At 56.2% G+C, this 26737-nt stretch overlaps 1 protein-coding gene across 3 annotated transcripts; it reads left to right on the top strand.

Moving 5' to 3' along the window:
• The first annotated feature begins 366 nt into the window (after positions 1-366).
• On the top strand, positions 367-25499 carry ZFP3 (ZFP3 zinc finger protein). 3 transcript variants are annotated; one of them, XM_060647607.3, is made up of 2 exons: positions 367-1277; positions 22904-25499. In XM_060647607.3, the coding sequence occupies exon 2, from the start codon at positions 22912-22914 to the stop codon at positions 24265-24267; it is 1356 nt and encodes a 451-aa protein (XP_060503590.2). In that variant the 5' UTR covers positions 367-1277; positions 22904-22911; the 3' UTR covers positions 24268-25499. The 3 variants fall into 3 exon arrangements, with proteins under 3 accessions (XP_060503590.2, XP_060503588.2, XP_060503589.2); XM_060647605.3 differs by lacking the exon at positions 367-1277 and adding an exon at positions 16446-16635; XM_060647606.3 differs by lacking the exon at positions 367-1277 and adding an exon at positions 21180-22407.
• Positions 25500-26737: the final 1238 nt, after the last annotated feature.

Raw genomic sequence — 26737 nt, 5'->3', positions numbered from 1 at the left:
AACATTTAATGAGATACTGCATGCATGCAAACGGCCTGGCACCTATGAGGAGCCCAAGGTTGGTGCCTTCCCTTTTCCCTTGTTCTGAACTGGAAATGAAGCCTTGGGAAGCACAGCGAGGTCAGGTCTGGCGTGAGGTCAAAGCTCTTCTCCAGCTCAGCCCTCCGCAGGGCGGGCGCCCCCGCCCCTCAAAACGTCTCCCTCCAGCCTTGTTGTTCCGCTGCCTTCCGCCAGGGGGAGACAAGGGGCAGGTTCCCTCGGGGGCCGCGCTCGCTTGCGCGTTCACAGAGCCTCGGGAGCGCGGTCGTGCGCGGCCCCGCGGCCGTGCGCGCCCACGAGGTCCCCAGGGGCGGGGCGCGCAGGCGCAGAAGGCGGTGCTTTTCGCGTGGACTGGGCTGGTGGTTTGAGGCTCCGGCCCCGCAGGTCGGATGCGAGAGGCCGCGGGACCTCTTCTTCCTGCCAGACCCGTTTGCCTCCTCGATTTGCAGAAGGGACGACCTGACCCCCTTCGGAGCTGGCATTTTTTCCCCATCAAGGACAATCTTGAGTCCCAAAGGGGACAGAAGGGACATTGCTGGGGCATCTTCAGCTACAGGGGTCTGTGCAAGAGGAGCGGACGGACCTCAGGGGGACCGGTGCCCCCACACTAGGGATTGCTTTGTGTGAAGCTGAGCAAGTACAGAAATTTAATCCTAACATCCCCACGGAGACGTGCAGCGGAAGGAAGGGAGGCGCCTCGAGCTCCAGTGAGTGGCCCGCGCTCCTCAGTGGAGGGACCAGGACGCTGGGGCCGTGGTGATGATGGTCTGTGCGCTGGGTTAGGGTCCCCCTTCGCCCCCAGGCCAGGGGCAGATGCCCTTGCTGCCACCTGTGAATCGGCTGCCACAACTTCTGGGCGAAGTTACCCTATGTGTTAAGGGAAGGAAGGGAACGTAATAAAAATTTTTTAAGAGTTTTTTGTTTTCTTTTAATGTTTGAGAGAGAGAGGGAGACGCAGAATCCGAAGCAGGCTCCAGGCTCTGAGGGGGGTCAGCACAGAGCCCCACGTGGGGCTCGAACTCAGGAACTGCGCAACTGTGAGATCATGAGCTGAGCCGAAGTCGGACGCTCAACGACTGAGCCACCCAGGCGCCCTTGGTAGAGATGACTTAAAAAACAAACAAAAAAAAAGTCTTAGAATTATGAAAACAACTCTTCCAATGTTAATGAAAAGGTCCCGGACACTTTCAGAAAACAGAAACCAACAGAAACCCAGTTTTCACAGCGCAAGATACAGAGTAAGTAGAGATTTCAGTTGTATCCTCGCGCCTCCAGAATGTAAGTTTCTTGCCTCATTTCTCATCCCTTCGAAAAGCACAGGCTCACGGGGAGCCCGCGGCTTCGCATTTCCCAGGCACCTCCACCTGCGTCAGAGGTGTTTCCTTCCGCTTGGCTGAGAAGGATTCCCATGAAAGGGGACCAGAAGGTCAGCGGTGGAGGATGGGGGTGCGGCTCCCCTGATGCGGGTTCCTGCGGTTAACCCTGGCGGAGCAGAATGCCACTGGCCTCGCTCGGCAGATGATTGCTCTTTCAGAAGCTTTCCTAATGCGAGGTCCCAGCTGCGAGGTGTAGGCAACACAGGGGCCTACACAGGAGCTACACGCGGGGCCGGAGGGCGTGCAGGGAACGCGGTCTCCCCAGCCCTGCTTTCTTTCGAGGAGGGGACAGGCCACAGACACCCCGGCTTGGGAGTCTTCCCAGTTTGTGCTGGGTTCTCTGCAGACCGGGGAGGAGGAGGAGGCTGCCTGGGACGCCTCGTCCTCCCGGGCCTCCCCCTGCCGCGGCTTGTCTCCTTTTAAGGGCATTGCTTTTGTTTCTGTTTTGACGAACAATAAGGTTTTCCGCGGAGGTCTGGACAGTCGGAGGAACCGGGAGGCAGGGGACACCCGCAGCAGAGGAGCCAGCAGGGACCACTCTTGGGATGCTCAGTCCGGGTGTGAACACGGCCAGCGGGAGGAGGTGCCGAGGTTAGACTGTGCTTGAGCTTTTGACCTTGGAGTAAATCCTGCCGTCACTGAGCTTTTGAAAGACTTCAAGAAGCAAAGGCAACATATTGTTCGGTTGTAGGAAATGTTCAGAGCAGGACGCAAGGTGGTTGAGTGTCTTGCCTGGGGCTGCAGCGCCTGGGGGGCTGACTTCTCTTGGCGCATGGCTACAATGTTTCTGGGAATGAGGAAAATGTTCTAAACTTGGATGGTGGTAAAGCCGCTGAATTGTACCTTGTGTGTGTGTGTTTTAGAGAAAGTGCATGCGGGTGCGGGAGCTGTGGGGAGGGGTGGAGGCAGAAAGAGAGACTCCCAAGCAGGCTCTGTGCTCAGCACAGAGCCGGACTCAGGGCTCGATCCCACGATCCTGGGAACCCAACGTGAGCCAAAAGGAGGAGCGGGAGGCTCAACCGACTGAGACACCCAGGCACCCCTCAGTGTATATATTTTTTAAAGTTTTTATTGGGGCGCCTGGGTGGCTCAGTTGGCTGGGCGTCCCAACTTCGGCTCAGGTCATGATCTCCTGGTTCCTGAGTTCAAGCCTCACTTTGGGCTCCCTGCTGTCTGCACAGAGCCCACTTTAGATCCTCTGTCCGCACCCCACCCCCCTCGGACTCAAAAACTAAATAAACATTAAAAAAAAAAAAAAAAACGGGCGCCTGGGTGGCGCAGTCGGTTAAGCGTCCGACTTCAGCTCAGGTCACGATCTCGCGGTCCGTGAGTTCGAGCCCCGCGTTGGGCTCTGGGCTGATGGCTCAGAGCCTGGAGCCTGCTTCCGATTCTGTGTCTCCTTCTCTCTCTGCCCCTCCCCCCTTCACGCTCTGTCTCTCTCTGTCTCAAAAATAAATAAACGTTAAAAAAAAAAAAAAAAAAACAACCTGGGGATTTCATTTAGAAAATCCCATAAGTAAGTAAATAAATAAATAAAGTGTTTATTTATTTACGTTTTTATTTATTTACGTTTAGTAATATCCACCCCCAACAGGGGGCTCAAACTCACGACCTTGAGATTAAGAGTCACAGGCTCTTCCAGCTGAGCCAGCCAGGCCCCCCTGGTGAAATTTATGATATGTGAATTATATCTCAATGAAGCGGTTTTAAACTCTCCTCCCATCCCCCGAGAGAAGCAGATTCCAACTCGCGCCATTGCGGTGGAGGAAGCCGTCCCCCCTGCGGTCGGGGTGTCCGTGAAGCAAGATTAGCTGCCGGTCGATGGGATGGTCTTTGGATGGAGGTCGTGAGTACTTGGTGGTTCCTGGTGTTATTGTCTCCACCTCGGTGTGTGTTGGAAAATTTCCATAATAACAAGGTGAATGAATTTTTAAAAGCGGAAACACACCCAGACCACCTAAAAATGTGAGACATGAAAGCACAGGAAACAGGTGATGGAGGAACTTGAAACTCACAGACACCCCTGGAGAAGGGTTATGTCCTGTGTCAGGGGAGCGCGAGGAGGAGTCACTGCCATAGAGCAGCCTGGACTGGCTGTAGCAAGTCCCTTTTTTAATGCTTATTTATTTTAGAGAGAGAGACAGACAGAGCGTGAGCTGGCGAGGGGCAGAGAGAGGGGGAGACACAGAATCCGAAGCGGGCTCCAGGCTCCCAGCTGTCAGCACAGAGCTCGATACAGGGCTTGAACCCATGGACCGTGAGATCATGACCTCAGCCGAAGTCCGGATGCTTACCCCACCGAGCCACCCGGGCGCCCCACTTGAGTGGCCTTTTTCACACCTGGCTGCTTTTCTCTGGTCCTGGCTGCAGCCAGCAAGCGGGGAGAGCGTGTTCATCCAGCAGAAACTAAGTTGCCATGTACTCAGCCCACACTGGTCTTCGATGCACCCAACTCTGCCCTTGGCTGCGCCGTTTGCTTGATGGGTGTGCCTCCGAGTGTGGTCGCCTTGGCCGCGCCCGTACCTCCGGCTCGTCACTCACACCTGTGTGGTGTCTTCCCCGCCGCCCACCTTGCAGCCCTGTGGTCACGTCTGTCTGTGCCTAGATGGGACGCCTCTGGGGACACAGCAGTGAGAAAAGCAGGTGATAATTCCTGCCTTTATGAAGCTCTTATATCCCAGCGGAGGGACAAAACGATAATTAGGACCAGTAAACAGGATACACCGCGTGTGGAATAATTACACCTGTTGAGAAAAAGAGCAGGAGGGGGGGGGCATAACGTGTGTAAGCGGAGGGAGGCGCGATGTGCAAGTCCTAGATGAGGCGTCCAGACCTTTGAGTGAACCACAAGGGGGTGAGAGAGTTAGTCATCAGACCCCTGGAGGGGGAGCACGCCAGGAAGAGGCCGGAGGATGTGCAAATGTCCTGAGTCCGGCGTGTGTCTGGCACCATCCGGGAGCCCCAAGGAGACCACGGGGCTGAAACTTCGCTGCATGTGAAAGAATGAATGAGTGAGGTTAAGGCCTCCAGAACACCACCCCGCGGGACGGGCTTACACTGGGCGGCCATTATCCCACCTCGTGCAGCCTGACTCTCTCCTCTGGGGGTTAAGAGGCCTCGCAAGGCTCTTCCAGCTCCTCTTCCAGGCAGAAACCTACAAGGGACCCGTCTCTGTCCTGGGTGTCCCAGAGTGCCTGCACCCTGCCTCCAAGGGGCGACTGAAGAGGGGGAGCCTCTTTGTGCACTGGGGGCAGGGGGGACAGAGCTCCCGTCCCACCGCGTGGGGCTCTGCGGGGCAGCGATGCCTTGTAGCTCCTCCTCGGCGATTTTCTCCCCACCCCCCACTTTGAAAGGCACCACTGGACTTGACACTGTTATTCCCGTGGTGGTTTGTATTTGTTTAGGCTTTCTCTTGGCCTCTCTATAGGCTCACTGTCCTACCGCTGTTTAATCCAATTTTCTGAAGTTCTGGCCAATGCATTAAGACTGGAAACAGAGATCCAGAGTTTTCACCATCTGCCTCCCCATCGCTGTAAGTCTTTGTGACTCCAGAGTCACAGCATCTTGAAGAGATACCTGCACACCCGTGGTCATTGCGGCGTGATTCGCAATAGCCAAGATACGGAAACAACCCAAGGGTCCATCAGTGGACGAACGGATGAAGACAGGTATATACATACAGCAGAATTTTTTTTTTTAATTTTTAATGTTTATTTACTTTTGAGAGAGAGAGAGACAGAGCACGAGCGGGGCAAGGGCAGAGACAGAGAGGGAGACACAGACTCCAAAGCAGGCTCCAGGCTCCGAGCGGCCAGCGCAGAGCCCGACGCGGGGCTTGAACTCACAAACCGCGAGATCATGACCTGAGCCGAAAGTCGGATGCTCAACCCACTGAGCCACTCAGGCGCCCCCGTACAATCTTATCCAGCCGTGAGAAGGAAAGAAATCCTGCCCTTTGTGACCACGCGGATGCACCTGTCCACTCAGGACACTGCTGAGTGAAGGAGGTCACACAGAGAAAGACAAAGCCTGTGTGCTCTCATTTATACGTGAAATCTAAAAATGTTCAACTCACAGGGCGCCTGGCTGGCTCAGTCGGTAGGGCACATGACTCTTGATCTCGGGGTCATGAGTTCAAGCCTGATGTGGGGCATGGAGACTACTTAAAAAAAAAAAAAATTGAATAAAAAACCCGGAAACGAACATGCTGAACTCATAGAAACAGAGAGTAGAGGGGCACCTGACTGGCTCAGTCGATGAAGCATCTGACTCTTGGTTTCGGCTCAGGTTGTGATCTCACGCTTTCATGGGTTCGAGCCCCGAGTCAGGCTCCGGACAGCGTGGAGGTTGCTTGGGATTCTCTGTCTTCCTTGCTCTCCCCCACTTGCACTGTTTTTGTCTCTCTCAAAATAAATAAATAAAACAAGAGGTATAGAGAAACAGAGTGGTGGTTACCAGGGCTGTGGGGTGGCGGGGGGGAGGCGGGGAATGGGGTTACAGGGTATAAACTTCCAGTCATGAGGTTAAGTTTCTGGGAGCTAACGTACAGCATAGTGATGATAGCTAATAATGGTGTGTTAGGTACTTGAAAACTGCCAAGCAGTAAATCTTGAATATTCTCACCACAAAAAGGAAATGGTAATTACGTGACGTGCTGGAGGTATGTGGTGATCATGTTATAATATACAAGTGTGTGAATTAACACGTGGTACACCTTAAGTGTTATATTTCAACTCTATCTCAATAAAGCGGAGGGGGGGGACAACAAAAAATATTGGAAACAAAAACCTGCATAACTGTTGGGGTCCCCGGGTGGCTCGGTGAAGCGTCCGACTCTTGATTTCGGCTCAGGTCATGATCTCGTGGTTTGTGGGATCGAGCCCCGTGTCTGGCTCGGCACTGACAGCAAGAAGCCTGCTTGGGATTCTCTCTCTCTCCCTCTCTCTGCCCCTCCCCTGCTCATGCATGCTCTCTCAAAATAAATAAACATTAAAAAAAAAAGAGTAAACCCTAATACACCTACCTTAAAAAAATGTCATAACTATCGACAGGGAGACAAAATTATCCTTTGTATATGCGCTAAGTTTTACCTCAAAACTGCATGGAAATAAAATGAACAACAACCAAAAAAGCAAAACATAATAATGAATATTTTCCAACGACAAACCAGAACGAGATAATAAATAGGAAAAGCACTTCCATTCATAATAGCAACAAAAAAAGCACTCACGAGATACCAAAGAATTATCTTTCATATGTGGGCATGTGAAATTGTATCAATAGCTAACATTGACCGGGCTTGCAAGCCCTATGTGAGATCCTTTATTGGGGATAAGTTTGGTTTTCACCATCTGCCTCCCCATCACTGTCAGTCTTTGTGACTCCAGTGTGCTCAATAAACAAGCAGAGATCTGGGGCGCCTGGGTGGCTCAGTCGGTTCAGTGCCCCACTTTGGCTCAGGTCATGATCTCACGGCTCATGAGTTCGAGCCCCGTGTCGGGCTGTGTGCTGACAGCTCAGAGCCTGGAGCCTGCTTCGGATTGTGTGTCTCCCTCTTTCTCTGCCCCTCCCCTGCTCACACTCTGTCTCTCTCTCTCTCTCTCTCTCTCTCTCTCTCTCTCAAATAAACAAAATAGGGGCACCTGGGTGGCTCAGTCGGTTGGGCAGCCGACTTCAGCTCAGGTCATGATCTCACGGTTCATGGGTTCGAGCCCTGCATCAGGCTCTGTGCTGATGGCTCGGAGCCTGGAGCCTGCTTCGGATTCTGTGTCTCCCTCTCTCTCTGTCCCTCCCCTGCTCACACTCTGTCTCTCTCTCTCTCTCTCTCTCTCTCTCTCTAAAAAATAAACAAAATAGGGGCACCTGGGTGGCTCAGTCAGTTGGGCAGCCGACTTCAGCTCAGGTCATGATCTCACGGTTCATGGGTTCGAGCCCTGCATCAGGCTCTGTGCTGATGGCTCGGAGCCTGGAGCCTGCTTCCGATTGTGTGTCTCCCTCTCTCTCTGCCGCTCCCCTGCTCACCCTCTGTCTCTCTATCAAAAATAAACATTAAAAATAAAAAAAAAAATGAACGGAGATTCTAAACTATGTTCGATGGATTTTATTAGGCTCTTCTAGGTGGATTTGACTTAGTTTAAGGTTACAACTTGTCTAGTGGAGGCCAGTAATCCCTTTGTTTTTTAGGGAACCCCAAGAGCTCTGGGAAGGAGGAAAGGCTGGAAGGGAAAGAGGAATGAGTGGAGGGACGACAAGAGACTCAAGGGGAGAAGAAATGGCCGAAGGGGAACGGCAAGTGCACGTGACCCGGAGAGCAGCGGCCCTCAGAAGCACCCAGTGCTGCCTGCACCGGCCTCTCTGTCCATGATGACGTCCACGCTTGGTCCTTTGTCCAGTCCTCCCGTCCTCCCTCGGCCTTGCTCTCGTAAACCTGGTGCCTTTCCCCCGACACGAGTTTCTGAGCTTGTCGAGGGCACAGGCTGTCTTCCCTGTTGGCTCCCCTGGTACCATGGACTGAATTGTCCCCCGCACCCCCGTGCCTCCCCCAGTTCCTGTGTTAAAGCCCTGACCCTCAAGGGGATGGCATTTGGAGGTGGGGCCTTGGGAGGGAATTAGGTTTAGATGAAGTCGTGAGAGTGGAGTCCTCACGATGGGGTTAGTGCCCCTGTGAGGAGACAAAGGGGGACCAGAGCTCTGTCCCTGCCCCGTGGGGACACAGAGAGAAGGTGACTGGAGAAAGAAGGTGATTTTATTAAAGCACGGGGACAGGACGTGTGGGCAGAAAGAGCTGCTCTGGGGAAGGTGATGGGAGAGACCCTCACCAGGAACGAATCTGCCGGCACCTTGTTCTTGGACTTCCCAGCCTCCAGACTGTGAGCAGCAAACACGAATTGTGAAGCCAGTCAGCGTGTGGGGTTTTGTGAGAGCAGCCTGAGCTGACTAAGACGTGCGGGGTTCTCGGGGACCACATGTTTAATAGGGGTCCCCATGAGGGGTGCTGTCGAGATCACAGCAATACGGACTTTGGGTTAGAGAGATGGTGGCCGGAGGGGGCGGGGGGGAGGTCTGGCTGCTGTAATTGGTAGAGTGTGCGACTCTTTTGTTTTTGTTTTTTTATTAAAGAAAAATTTTTTAATGCGTATTTTTGAGAGAGAGACAGAGTGTGAGTGGGGGAGGGGCAGAGAGAGGGGGAGACCCAGAATCCGAAGCAGTTTCCAGGCTCTGGGCTGTCAGGACAGAGCTCGACACGAACTGTGAGATCATGACTTGAAACTGAACTGAAATCAAGAGCTGGAGGCTTCACTGACTGAGTGAGTGAGTTTTATCAAAAATTAGGGGCTCCTGGGTGGCTCAGTCGGTTGAGCGGCCGACTTCGGCTCAGGTCATGATCTCGCAGTCTGTGAGTTCGAGTCCCGCGTCGGGCTCTGTGCTGGCAGCTCAGAGCCTGGAGCTTGCTTCCGATTCTGTGTCTCCCTCTCTCTCTGCCCCTCCCCCGTTCATGCTGTGTCTCTCTCTGTCTCAAAAATAAATAAAACGTTAAAAAAAAAATTAAAAAAACAAAAATTAAAAAAAAATCTTTACCAGTGAAGTAGGTAAAAATGCCATGTGTGACCAAAAAAATTCACACCGTACTCCATTGTGGATAATTCGTACTGGAGAACAGTCATGGAAACATAATGAATGCCAGAGGGTTTTCAAAGGGAGGCTAGTGCTCTTTAGATATTATTGAACTCATCGTGGGGGGAGAAGACTGAAGAATTCAAGAAACGTAGGAAAAGGCTTCACGTTCCAAGAGAACCGATTGGGACATAACGACTGCGGGAAAGCCTTGCCTCGGAGGCCACGACTTCTACATACGTCACTGCGTCTACTCCTGAGAGACACCCTGTAATTTACTGAGGGTGGTGAAACCTTCCATCAGAGCTGAGTCTTACCCAACATCAAAGCATTCATTCTGCAGAGGAGGCCTGTGAATGTCGTGTCCGAAGGCCTTCGATTATCGCTCGCACCTTAACTGACCCCGGAGGGTTCATACAAGAGACAGACTGCTTGGAAGCAATCAATGTGAACGCGCTGTCTGGCCTAAGTCGAGTTCTACAGCGTCGAAGAATGTATTTCAGGGAAGACTGCCACGCATGTACCGGAAGTGAAAATCCCTTCCGCCGGACTCTTGCATCTTGTGGAAAAAGAGATGACAAAAAGTCAAGCGATTCGAACGTACCCGCGTATTTATCGTGCGATGCGCAGCTGCTCACTGCCCCTTGTCCTCCCCTCCTTGGTCCGTACGTTGCTTATGTGAACCGTGGTCTCTGGGCGAGAGACAAGGCAAAGGGCCTGGCTGTGGTTGGCTGTCCCGGAGGAAGCCATCTCTCTTTCCCATTTGCTGGGCCTCTGGTCTTAACTCTCAAAGTATCCCTTGTCCTGGAAGGAAAGGCCAGTGCTAAGGACACCGTATTATTTAAAACTTCCTATCACGCCAGGAAGTCTGAGGACATATGAAAGAGAACCATTGCTCGGAAAAGGTGCCCGTCAGCGGTGAGTCCACAATGACGTATGGAGTGACCACTACCTTATACCTCCCCTCCCCTCGTTACACTGTCATCTCAGGAAATTATGACCCTGAGTAAGCCCCACTAGTCACTGCTGTCGTGACTAATTTCAACCGGGCTGGCGGGAGCGACCAGGTTCCTTTAATGGCGGGAGGTGGCAGCGCCCCGGTTATGACATTTTAAATTCTAAGCAATACTCTTACCGCTATGACATACAGTGTGCATGTGTCAACACGTCCCTGGATACAGAAGTAATCAGGAAGCATCTAGACGAGGGGGATTGGTCTGTACGTGGACCCTTGTGGGCTCACGGACGTGTGAACAGCTGATTTAAGACACCCCCTGACACAAAGTGGTGGCCGTGCCAGGTTGAGAAGCACTCTGACACGCAACGTCCTCCTTCCTTCTCCTCTGCTTTCCGGCCACAGCTGGACTCTGGTTCGTGGCTCGTGGCCCCACCAGACACCCATCGAGGACACTGTGTCTTCAGCCCCACGCAGGGAGAGGACACGGGGACACATACAGGCGTCTACTGCTCCTGTACCCCTCAAGATTGCCTACCTACGGGGGTGCCTGGGTGGCTCAGTCGGTTAAGCGTCCGACTTCGGCTCAGGTCATGATCTCAGGGTTGTGGGTTCGAGTCCCGCGTTGGGCTCTGTGCTGACAGCTCGGAGCCTGGAGCTGCTTCGGATTCTGTGTCTCCCTCTCTCTCTGCCCCTCCCCCACTCGTGCTCTGTCTCTCTGTCTTTCAAAAATGAATAAACGTCGAGAGAAAATTTTAAAAAGGAGGGGAAGAGACAGAGAGAACCCCCAGCAGGCTCTGCAATGCCAGCCCAGAGCCCTATGTGGGGTCTGAACCGATGAACCTCAAGACCATGGCCTCAGCCAAAATCAAAAGTCGGATGCTCAACCGACTGAGCCACCCCAGGCGCCCCAGTGTTGCATCATTTAACAGTTAGGGCTTCACTTAAGAGAAGAGAGTCCCCCTGGTTTTGACAAGCCTGATAATCATTTATATCCCTCTCCGTGATGCCCGGTCACCTCCAGGTTCGGTGCCCATCTCCCCTCCCCCTAACAACCCACATCTCATATTAAGCAGTATTTATTAGGACGATGGGAGCTGTGACCTACATGTGCAGTTTGAAGACGTTTCTCCATTTCCTGTGATGCTGTTTGGCTTTTGGGGGGGGGGGCGCCCTGGGGGCTGTCAACAATTATGCACGACTGCTGGAAATGGCCCCAGACTCTTCTAACGTCTTGGTTAGACGTCTGACCTACGACACCGATTAGATCAGTGTGTCATCCCCTGGGTCCCCCACAACAGGTCAAACCCCGTGCTCGGTGGTGAGTAGGGAAGGGTCTAGTTTTCACCGTCTAGAATGTATAACCTACAGAATTGATTACAGCGCATCTGGGGGTGGCCCCGTCCAAAGGTAAAGAAATACTGGGTGGAGCGTAAAACGTGTGTCCAGGGAGACGAGAAAAAAGAAGGGAGGAGAGCGCCTGGCCGGCCCGGTCGGTGGAGCCTGCAACTCTTGATCTCGGGGTCGTGAGTTCAAGCCCCACGTTGGGGCTTAAAAAAAAAAAAAAAAAAAAGAGGAACAAAAACCAAGATGTATTTGAACTGTCTGCAAACTCAGCCGCTTACACTGGTTGTTCACATTCTTCATCCCAATTCCACGCGAGAATCCTTCCCTTTCTGAGCTTTCCCAGTTTCCCCTGTCACCAGGATCAGCCAGTCTCCTCAGCCGGCCATTTGGTGGTTATATTTTGGTTCACTGACCCCCAGATGTTACATAGAAATTGTGGACTCTGGTGTCAGCCAACATTCCTCATCCAAGCCTATGAAAAAGTTCTCAGCCGCGTGATAACTACTGATCTGATGGGATGGACAGGCTCCGAGGAGTTCTTTATTAAAAAAATTTTTTTTTAATTTTTTTTTATTTGTGAGAGCAAGAGAGGCAGAGTGCGAGTAGGGGAGAGGCAGAGAGAGGGAGACACAGAATCTGAAGCAGGCACAGAGCCTGACATGGGGCTCGAACTCACAGACCGCGAGGTCATCACCCGAGCCGAAGTCAGTCACTCAAGCGACTAAGCCACCCAGGCGACACTCTTAAGCACTATTCCTTGAAGGCCGTTGTTGAAATTCAAGTTAACCAGGGAGGACTTTCCCACGAGCGTGTCTCAGCACGCACAGACTGTCTGCGGTCAGGGCTGTGTTACAGGCACAGTCACAGAGGGCAGGTCAGGCTCCCGTCGCTGGGCGGGGAGGTGGCAAACGGTCTTACGAGAGAACACAAGCCGCGACAGGTCAGGGGAGCCCAGGCGCCAAGGGTCAGGAAGGTCGGCGGGTGAGTGTCAGAGCGAGAAGGGAAGGGAAGGAGCAGAGAGGGCTTTGCGCATGCGATTATCCTGAATCAGGTGTTACAGGAGGGGAGCCGGGTCAACAGCCCTGCCTGTACCTTTGGCGTTTTATCTTGGTGGATGGGAGACGCTTTGCACAGGTAAGGTAAATGTGGATTTTGTGACAGATTGGATGTGTCCTCTCTGGAGCTAATGGTCAAAGGACTGGTGTGCAGCCGGCCTGGGTCATGCTTCGGGGCCCCTTAAAGGGGTGGAGGCTGATTGTGTCCTGAGTGGGACTTCAGGAGGGCAGGGGGGTTGGAGTGAGAGGGACCTGGGGAGGAGTCTGAAGGTGTGGGTGCTGACCCTGGTCTCCCTGCTTCTGATCTGATCACACCTGGACAAGTCACCGAGTCCTTTGGGCCCCCTCCTGGTTGTTTTTTTTTTTTTTTTTTTTTTTTTTTTTTAAATAAAGTTTATTCATTTATTTATCTAAAAAATTTTTTTTAATGTTTAGTTATTTTTGAAGGAGAGAGAGACAGAGCATGAGCAAGGGAGGGGCAGAGAGAGAGAGGGAGACACAGAATCCAAAGCAGGCTTCTGGCTCTGGGCTGTCAGCACAAAGCCGGACGCGGGGCTGGAACCCACGAACTGTGAGATTATGACCTGAGCCGAAATCGGACGCTTAACCAACTGAGCCACCCAGGTGCCCCAAAGTTTATTAATTTATTATGAGAGAGAGAAAGAGCACACAGAAGCCAGGCTGGGGAGGGGCAGAGAGAGAGGGAGACACAGAATATGAAGCAGGTTCCAGGCTCTGAGCTGTCAGCACAGAGCCTGATGTGGGGCTCAAACTCCGGAATCGGGAGATCATGACCTGAGTCTTAACCGACTGAGCCACCCAGGCGCACTGCCTCTTGGTTCTTTTTTTTTTTTTTTTAAATTTTTTTTTCAACGTTTTTTATTTATTTTTGGGACAGAGAGAGACAGAGCATGAACGGGGGAGGGGCAGAGAGAGAGGGAGACACAGAATCGGAAACAGGCTCCAGGCTCCGAGCCATCAGCCCAGAGCCTGACGCGGGGCTCGAACTCACGGACCGCGAGATCGTGACCTGGCTGAAGTCGGACGCTTAACCGACTGCGCCACCCAGGCGCCCCGCCTCTTGGTTCTTTTAAACCAAGCCTCAAAAGGGGCGCCTGGTGGCTCATTTGGTTAAGCGTCTGACTTCAGCTCAGGTGATGATCTCATGGCTTGTGAGTTTGAGCCCCATGTCAGGCTCTGTGCTGACAGCTCGGAGCCTGGAGCCTGCTTCCGATTCTGTGCCTCCCCCTCTTTCTGCCCCTCCCCTGCTTGCACTGTTTCTCTCTCTCAAAAATAAATAAGCATTAAAAAAATGAAAATAAAATAAACCAAGCCTCAAAGCCAAGCATTTTGCCCACTTGGATATGATCGACACATTGGGATTTCTTTTTTTTTTTTTTTTTAAGTTTTTATTTATTTATTTTGAGGGGAGGGGGAAGGGCAGAGAGAGAAAGAGAATCCCAAGCAGGCTCCTTGCTGTCAGTGAAGAGCCCGATGCGAGGCTCAAACCCACAAACTGTGGAATCATGACCTGAACAGAAATCAAGAGTTAGACGCTTAACCACCCGAGCCATCCAGGCGCCCCGACACATCATGATTTCTTATGTGGCTTCAATGTAGTAGTGAGGTCAGGGATCACGCGAGGGACTCACGCTGCCAGATTCAGTGGGTTTCAGCAAGAGGGGAAGGCAATGAGCCTGGGATGAGTCTAGAAAGAGAATCTGAGGGCTCGGCAGCAAAAGCAAGCCTCGGAAACAAAGGGACCCTTTTGTTGGAGAGGGACCCTGAGGGGTCATCACAGTTAGCAGATTTCAGTGGCGGTGGGGACGAGGACAGTATTGTGGGTGGACGCATGGTGTCAGGGAGGACACAGCATGAAGAGCGAGTGAACAGCATGCACGTTGGCAAACGGGCTGCGTTAGCCTCGGGAGGAAGGTGGCATCACAAAGGGATGTTTCCAGAGGAATGGATAGTTCATCTAAGATTTTTCTGGTGGGCCACGTCTTGAGCTGGGAGAACGACACCATGAAGGTAGAATTAGGCGTCACTGTGGCAGGTGTAAGCTTCTCTGGTCATGTCGGGAACTCACATGACCCTGTAACGTGGGTAGATCCTGGGACTGAATTTTCCCTCTCGTGCTGTTTTCTCAAAAAGCCGCCTCAGAGGGGCTCAGTCGGTTGAGCGTCCAAGTCGTGATCTCAGCTCAGGTCATGATCTCATGGTTCGTGGGTTCGAGCCCCGCTTTGGGCTGTGTGCTGATCGTTGGGAGCCTGCTCGGGATTCTCTTTCCCTCTGCCCCTCCCCCGCTTGTGTTCTTTCTCAAAATAAACTTAAAAAAAGAGAGAGCGAGCCTCAGAAATATCCATGTAGGACTGCCTGGGCCCTGGGGATGGCAAATAACTTCTACTCATATGGGAAAGCGCCTTGTGATGAGGGGGCTCACAGGCAGTTCTTGAGGCAGATGCCCAGTTTTTTTAATTAAAAAAAGGTTTTATTTTTTGATAAATATTTTTGATTTAGTTTTGGATTTTTGAAATCAAAATATATTTTATTTTATTAAAAAAATTTTGATATTTTTTGATAAATGAACGTTTATTCATTTTTGAGAGACAGAGCAAGACAGCACAAGTAGGGATGGGGCAGAGAGAGAGAGAGAGAGAGAGAGAGAGAAGCCCAAGCAGGCTCCAGGCTCTGAGCTGTCAGCACAGAGCCCTAAGAGGGCTTGAACTCACAACCCGTGAGATCATGACCTGAGCCGAAGGTGGACGCTGAACCGACTGAGCCACCCAGGGACCCCAAGGCAGATGCCCATGAATGCAGGTAACGTAGATCCAAATCAGTGGAACCAAATGCCTCCCACCTTCCATGTCGAGCAGGATGCGTCTGCAGTCTGGGCATCTTTCCTTGAGAGGAATATTGCCTCAAAGGACTGTGATGGTGGATCATGGGTTGGATAAAAGCTTGGGCAAAATGAAGAAGGTTGAAGTAGAACTCTTGGAAAATGGTAGACAAGCCTAAGGGAGAAATAGAACATTTCTGGGCAGCGGTTGAAAGGGCTCCGGGAGGGAGAAACGATACATTTATCTTGGGGCTCTTCTCAAAAAACACTTATCCCGCTAGCTGTTGGCAGCCTAGCCAAGGACATTTCTGCCGATCCAGGGTTGACAACCTTCTCGGGCAGGTGCAAGTGGGTGGGGCAGAGGAGTTCAGGATATTGGCGTGGACGGCTGCAGTGCTGGGCCGAATTCCGTGACCACAAGAGAGTTTTCCTTTGTGATGGGGCGTGCGCTGGATACACACACGATATCCCTTCCTGAGGGCGGACGCTCCCTTCCTTATTCTGCAGGATGGCGGTGGGGCGGACAAAGAAGCGGGGCCCCCACGGCTGGGGCGGACCGGGGACCCTGACTCGGCTGCTCCTACCACTCCACGATGTGAGCGCCAGACCCAATCACAGCCCTGCCCTGCGAACTGGCGTTTGGGAGGAGAGCGGCCGTCTGAGGCTACCCTGGGTAAGACGGAGCCCCTCGGCGACGTCACCTGTGAACCGAGACCTGAAACCCAAAGGGCGGGCACGGGAAGTAACCGGCAGTGAGCACGAGGGCTGGGGCGAGCCGGGCACCCTCGATCGGGACGGGAGGAGGCCGGCGGCGGATGCGGAGCCGCGGCCCGAGCCGCTCGCCCCGCACTCTCACCCGGGGTCCCTCCCGCGAGCAAGCCCCCCGGACCTCCGGGCGGACGGCCCGCCCGCTCCCGGGCCCCCGGCGCTAAGGGAAGAGGGCGGCGGGCCGAGGCGCGCGGGAGGCGTAGCCGCCCGCTCGGGGCGCAGGTGCACGCGGGGGAGCGACGGCGGTGCGCAGAGCGGCCGGCCCCGCGGCGGAAGTGCGTCCCGGGGGCCGCTCTAGGACGGCCGGAGGACCCGGCTCGTCAGTGACCCCGCGCCAGACGGGAGCGCCGTCGCGCGCCGGGCGTCTCCGGGCAGCCGAGCCGGCGGCGGCGGGGAGGCGGGGCGGGGCGGGGCGCGCGCGCGCGCGGGGGGAGGGCAGGGCAGGCGCAGCCGGGCGGGGAGGGGGGCGGGCGGCCCGACCACCTGTTCCTCCGCCGAGGGCGGCGCGCGCCGATTGGCCGAGCACGCCGGAAGTGGAGGCGGCCGCCGCCGTCGCCCGTGAGACCGAGATCGCGGCGGCGGGGAGCTCGGAGCCCGGCGAGAGCGGGGCGAGCGGAGCGCGGCGGGGCGGGAGCGGCCGCGGTGAGACACCTACCCCCCCCTCCCCACGGCGGCGCGGGGCGGCGCGGGGTGGGGCGGGGCGGGGGGCCGGTCCCTGGACTGCGGCCCGCGGGCCGAGCGGACGCGCCACACCGAGGCCCGGTCCCGACCCCAGCTGGACGCGTGACCTTGGGCTCTCTGCTTCCCCCGTCCCCCCCCCCCCCCCCCACGAATTTCCCCGCCTGTTCAGGGAGGACCGTCCCCGCGCGGGTCGCCTTCCAGTCGGGCGCGGGTGGGGCCGCCGTCCCCCCCCTCCCCCCCCCCCCCCGAGTGAGCGGCGGGGACGCGAGGGCCGGCAGGTCACCCCGAAGGGCCCCGCGGCCGCCTGCGCCCCGGCTCGGCTCACCGGGCCCTGGCGTCGGGGGGTTGGTGGGGACCGGGGAGAGTAGGAAGACCGTGCTTTAAATCCCAAATCCTCCGGACCGGGAGAAGGGGCGTGGATTTACAAATAGTGACGGGCGTCGGCTGTGTGTCGGCACCGATCTAGGCTCTTGGGATACAAAAATGAATGAAGTCTCCGGTTAGTCCTCAAGGGTGTCACAGGTTCGTTGTGTAGATGAAACGTCTGTACAAATTCATGTAACAGAGGGGTTTCCCAGCTCCCCGAAACGTGCTGGGCGCTGGGAGTCCCAGGATGCATAGAACAGCGGCCTTGCTCAGGGGCGAAAGAAACAATGATCTGAAGTCACTGTTCCAAGATTGAAGGAGGCTTAGGGGCAGGGAAGGAAATGGGCTCTCTGTGCTGGAGTGGAGTCGTCTCGTGGATGTTTGTGAAGTGCCCGAGGTGGGCAGTAGCATTCCAGGAAGTGGGAATAACTTTCCAAGTGCAAAGAAGCCTTCAAGAATGGGAAGTGTTTGAGCTGCAGGGCCCTGGGCAGGACTACAGCTTCCAGGGGTCACTGGAGAGCGTGGGCCAGGAAGTGGGAAGGGGCCGGGCCTGGGGGCCACGTTGGGAAGTTTTTATTATATAGGTCGTGGGGGAACAGTGAGCAGGAAGCCACATGGTAATTAGAGTGCGGAGAAAGGGGTGAGTGAAATGCAATTCAGAGGTCCAAGGGAGAACCTTCCTTCCAGAAAGTGTTAGTGGAGACTGAGGGGAGGAGTTGGTCCTTGCAGTTAGTTGATGACGAATGCTTGCGAGGACCTGGCCTTTCAGAAGTTCTAGGGGGAAAGTGTGTCCGTTAAGATGTTTTGGTCTGTAGTAACGACTCAAACTGGCTTAAAAATACGCGGGTGCACAAATTCTCACAATCGGAAGTCGAGAAGTAAGACGCTTGCAGGATTGAGGTAGTCTAGTGGCCCTCGCTCCACTGGCCTTCAGTTTCCTTAGCTCTCCCTGCCTTCATCCAGGAGCTGGTAGGGAAATGACAGCAGCAGCCCCAGGCGGCCACGTACAGAAGTGTCGCTGTGGCTGCGTCGCGACGGTCGGAACTGTTCCCAGGAGCCCCCAGCGAACTTCTCCACGTATCGTTGACCCAGATGAAGGCATACGGACGTTCCTGAACCAGTCCCTGCCGTTGTGAGCAGTCACTGGCAGGGGAGATGCTATTGGTTTGACTGGGTTAACTCAGTGGGGGCTCAGTCCTGGAGCCCCTCGCTGAGGTCAGATCTGCAGAGTGTGTGTGTGTGTGGGGGGGCAATGTCAACCTCTTTGCTCAAATGCTCCTTTAAATAACTTGAAAAGCTTTGCGTTCCCCATACTATTTGTAAGTCGGCTTCCAAAATATTTCATCGTACGTCTGAACAGTTGAACAAGTGATTGTCCACGTGGGGTGGTACAGGTGTGGGTTCTGTGGATTCTGACACTGCGAGGAGCTGGGCGATGGTGGCTGTAGGAGAGAGGAGGGGGACAAGGGGAGACCGGAGAGGGGCTGCTTGTGGCACTTGCTCTCGGCCGAGTATTGGAGAGAGAGTTGGTTTTTTTGTTTTTGTCTTTTTTAACGTTTATTTATTTTTGAGACAGAGAGAGACAGAGCATGAACGGGGGAGGGGCAGAGAGAGAGGGAGACGCAGAATCGGAAGCAGGCTCCGGGCTCCGAGCCATCAGCCCAGAGACCGAGGCGGGGCTCGAACTCACGGCCCTCGAGATCGTGACCTGGCTGAAGTCGGACGCTTAACCGACTGAACCACCCAGGTGCCCCTGGAGAGAGAGTTTTTTAAGACCGTCCTGCCCAGTTCACACGGTGCCGTGGATGAAGAAGGTAGCTAGATTCTCTCAGTGGATTCTTACAGTTATATAGATACATACTTGGCTATAATTCCCAAAGAGTTCAACAGAAAGGAGAAATCCAGCTTTTGGGTGGCTGCTCTTCCCCATGGGAAAGCCGGAGGAGGTGCTGGCAGTGGGTGAGGGGGGAAGATGGCAGGTCATTTTGAGGGGCAACACCAAGCGCTTCCCAGAACTGGGGCTTCCTATAGGAGATCAGCTTCCTTCCGGGTGTAGGGTGTAGGGAGATGTTGGCGGAGAGGGGGAGAGGAGGGGATGGGAGAGGCCCAGGCGGGGCAGGGCTGGCGGCCACCATCCTGTGCGTGCCTGTGGGTGGGCCCAAGTCCCCTTCCCTCACCACCCGTCCCTGGTCTCTCCTCCTTGTCGGCGTCTTCATTTCTTCTGTGACGTCGTCTCGCCACCTTCTGAACCTGACTCTCCACTGGCACCGTCCCTTCTAACGTAAACACGTTCAGGGCTCTCCCGTCGGCGAACACCCTTGCCTTTTCACACTAGTGCCCATCGTGTTCCTCTCCTTTCATCCGGACTTTTTTTTTTCCTTTAACGTTTGTTTATTTTTGAGAGAGAGACAGAGTATGAGCTGGGAAGGGGTGGGGAGAGAGGGAGACAGAATCCGAAGCAGACTCCAGGCTCTGAGCTGTCAGCGCAGATCTCGACGTGGGGCTCGAGCCCACAAACCGTGAGGTCATGACCTGAGCCGAAGTCGGGTGCTTAACCGACTGAGCCACCCAGGCGCCCCTAAGACTTTTTTTTTTTTTGAAAGAAGCAGCAGATTCATTGATCAGCTCACCACCTGGCGGCTTCTCCTGCCACAGTCTGTTGTCACAGGTCACCTGCGACCACCTAATTGTCCCAGGAGACACTTTCCAGGCGGCCCTTTCTAATTCTCTCTGCCGATGCCGTGCTGACTCTTCTAGAACATGGTTCCAGTTCTTTCCTCCTTCACTAGCCTTTCTTTCTCTTGTCTGTGGGCCCCTCTTTCCTCTACTCACCCCTTTATCGTTAGGGTCCAGCAGGAAGCCACTCACTCCGATTGGGATAAGTGAGGAAGGTTACTTGCAAAGAGGTTAATGACACGGTGGAGGTGTGGGCAGGGTGTCGAGGAGCCTGGGGATCCAGCCCCGGAGGGGTCGTTGCCCAGGCCTCAGGAGACGGGAGGCGGGAGAGGGCATTGAACCTGGGCCGTGAGACGATTGGGTGGCAGAGAAGCGCTGCCGTCTGATTGAGGGACGCCGGCCCCAGGTGGCCTCATGGGGAGGGACCAGGGGAACAGACACCCTGACCTTACTCTTCCCCGCTCTGGTCTCCCGTGGGGGCTCCCCATCGGCGGAGCACAGCCGGAAGCGGGGGGCCCCCTGACGTTTGCCGCAGAGCTTAGCCTTGTGGGGCGGAGGAGGGGGGGAAGCTCTGGAGGGAAAGACGAGATAACCGGGGTGGTCTTCAGAGTCAGCCCGGGCTCTCCAGGTTTCTGTGCGTCTGCGGCCGCTCGCACCCTCCTCACGCCCCCTGCACCGGGCACCGTCAGCTGCGGGGCTCTGGGCTGACCAGGCTTTAGACCAGGACCTCTTAACGGATTCCTGGATGATAGTCTGTATGGGAGTCTTGAAACGTCTCTTGTGCAAAACAGAGTTCCTCCGTCCCCCTCCCTCCTAAACAAGCTGCTCCTGCAGTCTCCCCAGCCTCGGGGGCACCGTTTCTGACATAAAGGGAGACCCGGGCGTCACCTTGGACTCCTCCCTCTTCCCTCCACCTGTATCCACTCCAGCCACCTCTTACGGGATCGGACCTCCAAACCACTTGTCCAGCTGGCCTCCGCTTCACTCCCTCTACTGTTGCTGCCCTGGTGAGGTCGCGTGCCCCTCGCCTTGGTGACGGCCTCCACCTTCTCCCTGCTCTCCCCGTGCCCAGGCCCGCTGCCTTCTAGTCGGTCCACTAATTGGCCGTTAGCGTGCCTCTGCCTGAGAGCTCATCTGACCACGGGCCGTGTCACTGCTCGGCTTAGAAACCGTTCCACGACCCTGCCTTGTCTTTTTTTTTTTTTTTTTTTAATTTTTTTTCCCAACGTTTTTTATTTATTTTTGGGACAGAGAGAGACAGAGCATGAACGGGGGAGGGGCAGAGAGAGAGGGAGACACAGAATCGGAAACAGGCTCCAGGCTCCGAGCCATCAGCCCAGAGCCTGACGCGGGGCTCGAACTCACGGACCGCGAGATCGTGACCTGGCTGAAGTCGGACGCTTAACCGACTGCGCCACCCAGGCGCCCCAACCCTGCCTTGTCTTTAGGCGAAAGTCCCATAGCTGCGCGTTCCCCCTGGAGAATCGCCCTCCACAGTGAACACGTTTACTGGCGGAGGCCTGCGCTCCTCAGGTTGGCTGTGGGGCATAGCTCGGTGCCCTGGACCAAGGACCAGTGCAGCATCACCTCCGGTGAACATCTGGAAGGAGGCTAGCCCGTTCTCCTAGCGTTTGGAGCTCAGTCCAGTGACAGGGACAGCTAAATCCCCAGGGCCTTTGTACTAGGCAGACGTAGGTTTGGCTTCGTAAAACCAAAACAAAGAGCCATAATGGCTTAAGGGAGGGGAACGCTTGTTTCCCTCTTAGATAAATAAGTCCGGAGGCAGGCATTCCACGACTGGCATGTCAGCTTCGAGGAGTCATCAGAGACCCAGATCCTTCTGGCTCTGGTCTGGCCGTAGGGTAAGCTGGTGTACTCGCGTCCCAGAGGGCGCTCTGCCCCACGCACAGCGTGGAAACGTGAAGAAATGCATCCCTCACCCCTAAGGGGACTTCCCAGAGCCCCGTGTACTTTTGTCTGCATTTTACTGTCACACCTGCCAGAATTTGGTCACGTGCCCACACCCAGCCGCAAAGAAAGCTGAAGAATGTATTTCTTTAGTTAGATTCCTTGCTATGCTAAATGAATTCATTATTCTGTTGCTGATGAGGTGGGCAAGAATAGATATCGGGTAATAACTAAAACTTTTGCCACAGGCTCTTAGCAGTTTAAAAAGTATAGGCCTTGAGATCTAAAAAAGCATTAGGAAACTCCTATAAAGAGGCCATTTATAAACCAATCTGTAGAAACAAAGAACATTGCTACATATAAAGACAACAACCAGTTAGGAAATGTAAGAAAACTCACGAAGAGGGAAGACGTACAACAGAGATGTGATGGATATAAAATCAAAAACATCAGGATACGTTTGGGAATTTCACAGAATTGTACTAAAATTGATGTGGAGAAGTAGGAGCGTGGACAGGAAGCGTCTGGAAAAGAAGACTGAGACAGAACTTTGTCCAACATAGCGAAGAGTCCAGTAAAGAAAGCTACAGTAGGTTGAGGCTCTGGTACCAGGGAAGGAGTAGCCAGGTCCTGGAAGTATATGGCGTCTAGACGTTGACCCCAACGTCGACGTCTGGGCTGTGGCACGGCAGCATCTCGCATCAGTAGGGAAGAGAACGGTAGGGCTGGACGCAACGCGCTGACCGTCTGGAGAGGATTAAGCTGCACACAAGTCCACCCGACGTCAGCGAGCCAGGAGGACTTCCTTTGGTTCTGGGGCTGGCCCAGCCACTGTCCCCTTTTGGATGGTCAGCCCCGGTTTCCAGTGCCCCGTAGCGTAGACCTGGTGAGCGCCGCCGGGCCGCACTAAGGAGGGTTCCTCCCTCAACCCCACACTTAACTTGTGTCACTTGGTCCTTTCCGCCCCTTGCCCCAGCCTTTTCCGTAGACCCACCTAGAAACGCGGCCGCCTTCCCCGTGTACCTTCCTTCCCAACCTCCGCAACCTCTGTAGGCGGCTGTCCCGAAGCATCCCTTTACCGGCCACACCCGATTTCTGCCCTCCCCTCTCCTCCTCTGCCGGTTCGGCCAGTGTCTGCCGTGCGCTTAGTGCGGCCGCCGGCCTCCCAAGCCCCTGTCTTCGGGGTCGGGGCGCCCTGTCCTCTCACCAGACCCTCGGGCTGGAGCTCCCGGCCGCACCAGCTTCGGCCACTTCACGTGCCTGCCCTCTGTCATTTCAGATCGTGACATGGGGACTGAGCACACGGAGGTCATTCCCAAGGAGGAAGTTTGCGAAGAGCCCGAGCCCCCCGGGGCGGCCGACGAGGGCCGGCAGTTCGGAGCGGACGCGCGGGCGCGGCCCCCGGGAGGGTCCGTGGACGCGAGCGTGGCGCCCGGGTCTTCTCGGGGCGGTGGCGTCGCGTCGGGGCTGATGACCGTCAAGAGGTCCCCGTCCAGCGAGAGGCTGCAGGAGGACCCGCCTCCGCCGCAGAGGGGCCCCGTGCGGGAGAAGCCCCACACGTGCCGGGAGTGCGGGAAGGCCTTCAACCAGAACTCGCACCTGACGCAGCACCTGCGCGTGCACAGCGGCGAGAAGCCCTTCCAGTGCGGCGAGTGCGGGAAGCCGTTCGGGACCAACTCCAGCCTCCGGCGGCACCTGCGCATCCACGCGGGCGAGAAGCCGTTCGCGTGCACCGAGTGCGGCAAGGCGTTCATCCAGAGCTCGCACCTGGTGCACCACCACCGCATCCACACCGGGGAGCGGCCCTACCGCTGCGGCGAGTGCGGCAAGGCCTTCAGCCAGAACTCGGCCCTGCTGCTGCACCAGCGCATCCACACCGGCGAGAAGCCGTACGCGTGCAACGAGTGCGGCAAGGCGTTCCGCGTGAGCTCGCAGCTCATCCAGCACCAGCGCATCCACACGGAGGAGCGCTACCACGAGTGCGGCGAGTGCGGCAAGGCCTTCAAGCACAGCTCGGGCCTCATCCGCCACCAGAAGATCCACACCGGCGAGAAGCCCTACCTGTGCGGCGAGTGCGGCAAGGGCTTCGGCCAGAGCTCCGAGCTCATCCGGCACCAGCGCATCCACACGGGCGACAAGCCGTACGAGTGCAGCGAGTGCGGGAAGACCTTCGGCCAGAACTCGGAGATCATCCGGCACGTGAGGATCCACACGGGCGAGAAGCCGTACGTGTGCGGCGAGTGCGGGAAGGCCTTCCGCGGCAACTCGGAGCTGCTGCGCCACGAGCGCATCCACACGGGCGAGAAGCCGTTCGAGTGCCCCGAGTGCGGGAAGGCCTTCCGGCGGACCTCGCACCTCACGGTGCACCGGCGCATCCACCGCGGCGACAAGCCGCACCAGTGCGCCGAGTGCGCGCGCACCTTCTGGGACGGCTCGGAGCTGCTGCTCCACCGGAAGGTGCACACGGGCGAGAAGCCGTACGAGTGCGACCGCTGCGGGAAGCCGTTCGGCCAGCTGTCGCAGCTGGCGCTCCACCAGCGGACGCACACGGGCGAGAGGCCGTACGAGTGCCAGCAGTGCTCCCGGACCTTCAGCAGGAGCTCGCACCTGCTGCGGCACCAGAGCGTGCACTGCGCGCAGTGAGCCCGCGCCGGCCGGCGCGCCCCCGCCGCCCCTGCCGCGGGGCCGGCTGGAGAGGAGGGCGCGCTGCTGCGGCCTGTGCGCGGGGGCGCTGCGGGGCGCCGGCCTGGACCGCCAGAGCCGTTTCGGCCCTTCGTTGTCCTCTGGCCCTCCCCGCCGCGCCCCCCCGGCGGATCCCACGACGCTCGGGTGCGGACTGGCCATCGAGTCCGGATTGTTCCCTTCCAGGGAAGACAGAGGAGGCCCGCGGTGCCGCCACCGCCCCCACGCGGCCCAGCGGACGTGCGGAAGGTTCCCCCGGCAGCGCCAGAAAGACGCCGCGGGCACCCGTTCCGGCACCCGCTGCTTAGCGCTGCCGTCAGCCAGCCGGCGTCTCTTAGCTTCAGACCCTTCCGCATGTGCCATGAAGTTTCCCGGGGAGACGGCAGCGTTGCTGGAGAGCGGGAGCCCCTCGTTGGTCTGCGGAGGAGTCGGCCCGGCCCAGCCGTTTCCAGGACTGTGAGGGAAGGCCCTCGGAGTCCGGAGGAGCGCGTGGCAGGCCAGGGGCCAGCCGACCCGCAGAGGCCAGGCTGCTCCGCAGCTGTACCCCCCCCCTCCCCCCCCCCGGGGCTCCTCGGACAGACTGCTCCCGGGAGCCCTGCCGTGTTCCCTGTGGGCCCAGCTCCCGCCACCGGGCCCGTCCCAGATCAGGCGGCGGCAGACAGGACTGTGCACTTGGGCCCCGGCCTCGGTGATGTGCCGCGGGGCCTGACTGGCCGCGAACTCGCCTTGCCCGGCGCCTAGGCCCTCACGGCCTGGATCCCTGTGCGGGGGGCCTCGCTGGTGAGCGGGAGGGGGGGGGGGTGGAGGCCTCCCCACAGTTTGCCCCCAGCCCGGGAGCTCCCTGGTAGTCTCCCCACGACTTTTCTGTGCTCTTCTGCCTATCGTTTCTTCCCTGAGAGATGCACGCCGTCCATTTTCCACACGTCCCAGTGTGCCGGGCGCTGGCCGGGTGGCGATGGGAAGCCCGCCCGTGGGCGTCCAGCAGGCCCCAGGGCTGGTCTCGAGAGGCCGACCTTGAATGAGCCACTCGGCCCGCTGGCCCCTAACTTGCCTTATCTGTGACAGGAGGGGACATGAGCCAAGTGACGCCGAGGGTTCACCCAGCCCCTTAATTCTTGACTGCTTTAAAAATCTGACTTTACATGTCTTCAGTGTTCTGTTCTTTAATCCCTTTATTACACGATTACTAATCACTAGTGTTTACCGAGTGTTTACTGCGTGCGGGCACAGTGCCAGACGGCTGGCGTGCTGATTTCCACGGCTGCTTGAGTGGAGCACCGTTTACACCCCGTAAACTCCACCTGTTTCAGTGTCTGGTGCAATGATCTCTAGTTTACAGGGTTGCCCCTCCCTCGGCTGGCGAGGTCGGCGTGGGTACTCCTGCCGCACTTGAAAACATCTTGAGGAAAGGGACGCCTGGGTGGCTCAGTTGGTTGAGTGTCCAGCTCTTGATTTTGCCTTAGGTCAAGATCTCCTGGTTCGTGGGTTCAAGCCCCGAGTCAGACTCTGCGCTGACGGTGCGGAGCCTGCTTGGGATTCTCTCTCTCCCTCCCTCTGCCGTTCCTCCCCCACCCCCCCACCCCCCCCCCCCCCCGCTTGTGTGCGCTTTCTCCCTCTCTCTCAAAATAAATAAACTTAAAAAAAAAAATAAAAATAAAAAAGGTGAGTAGGGGCAGGGGGACGTCGAATGACTTGCCTGTGATCACAGCCGGTAAGTGCTGGTGTGGGCTCCTGACCGCCCTGCCCGCCCCATGCTAAACCCTTGGCCCGTTTTTTATTATTACTACGTGAATTTGGACGTAATAGATTTAAATCCTGTCCTTGGAAATACAACTGCTCCCACCCGGAACCCATGACTGGGTCTGTTCTGTACCCCGGCGTGCCCCCCAGGGTCAGCCCCTTCACTTGAGGACGGGTTCCCACATCCTCCCATCCCTCCTCTGTCTGGCAATCTGCCCCTTCACAGGAGGGACTCTTCCCCTTTCCTTACGGAGGTCACGAGCACGGTGTGCTCTCCTTTATTTGTTGTTCAAGTTCAAAGTGAACTCTACCCACACTCCACCTTTTCTCACAGGAAACCTGGGTGCCACCCACACCCACTCCTTTACTCTGATTTGTGTGTTCGCGTGTGTGATTTCCACATCCGCCCCTTGCCGGTGCTGATGAACTCTGCACCTGGTCAACCCCCCCCCCCCCCCAGGAGTCCACTCCCCCCAGACACGTCCACGAGCGACAAGGGCTGTGCTGAAAGCTGTGTCAGGTGGAGAAGGGGCTTCATGTTGTACATCCTTAGACCTTTTGTTCTCAGAAGGCCCTTGTTGGCCAACCACCGCTGCTTTCTCCGTCTCTCTGCCTACTCCCCCTGACCTCCCTGGGCTCGGCCGCCTCGACAACATTGTCCTTGCCAGACGACCGGTCCCTGCCTGCCAGC

This window comes from Panthera onca, chromosome E1 (genome assembly GCF_046562875.1).
Source record: "Panthera onca isolate mPanOnc1 chromosome E1, mPanOnc1 haplotype 2, whole genome shotgun sequence".
NCBI lineage: Eukaryota > Metazoa > Chordata > Mammalia > Carnivora > Felidae > Panthera > Panthera onca.
The sequence above is the reverse complement of the archived record's forward strand: the minus strand, read 5'-3'. Positions and strand labels throughout refer to the sequence as shown.

Bases quoted from the DNA above. Each gene is read 5' to 3' on its own strand.
- ZFP3 (XM_060647607.3), top strand. From the start codon at position 22,912: ATGGGGACTGAGCACACGGAGGTCATTCCCAAGGAGGAAGTTTGCGAA.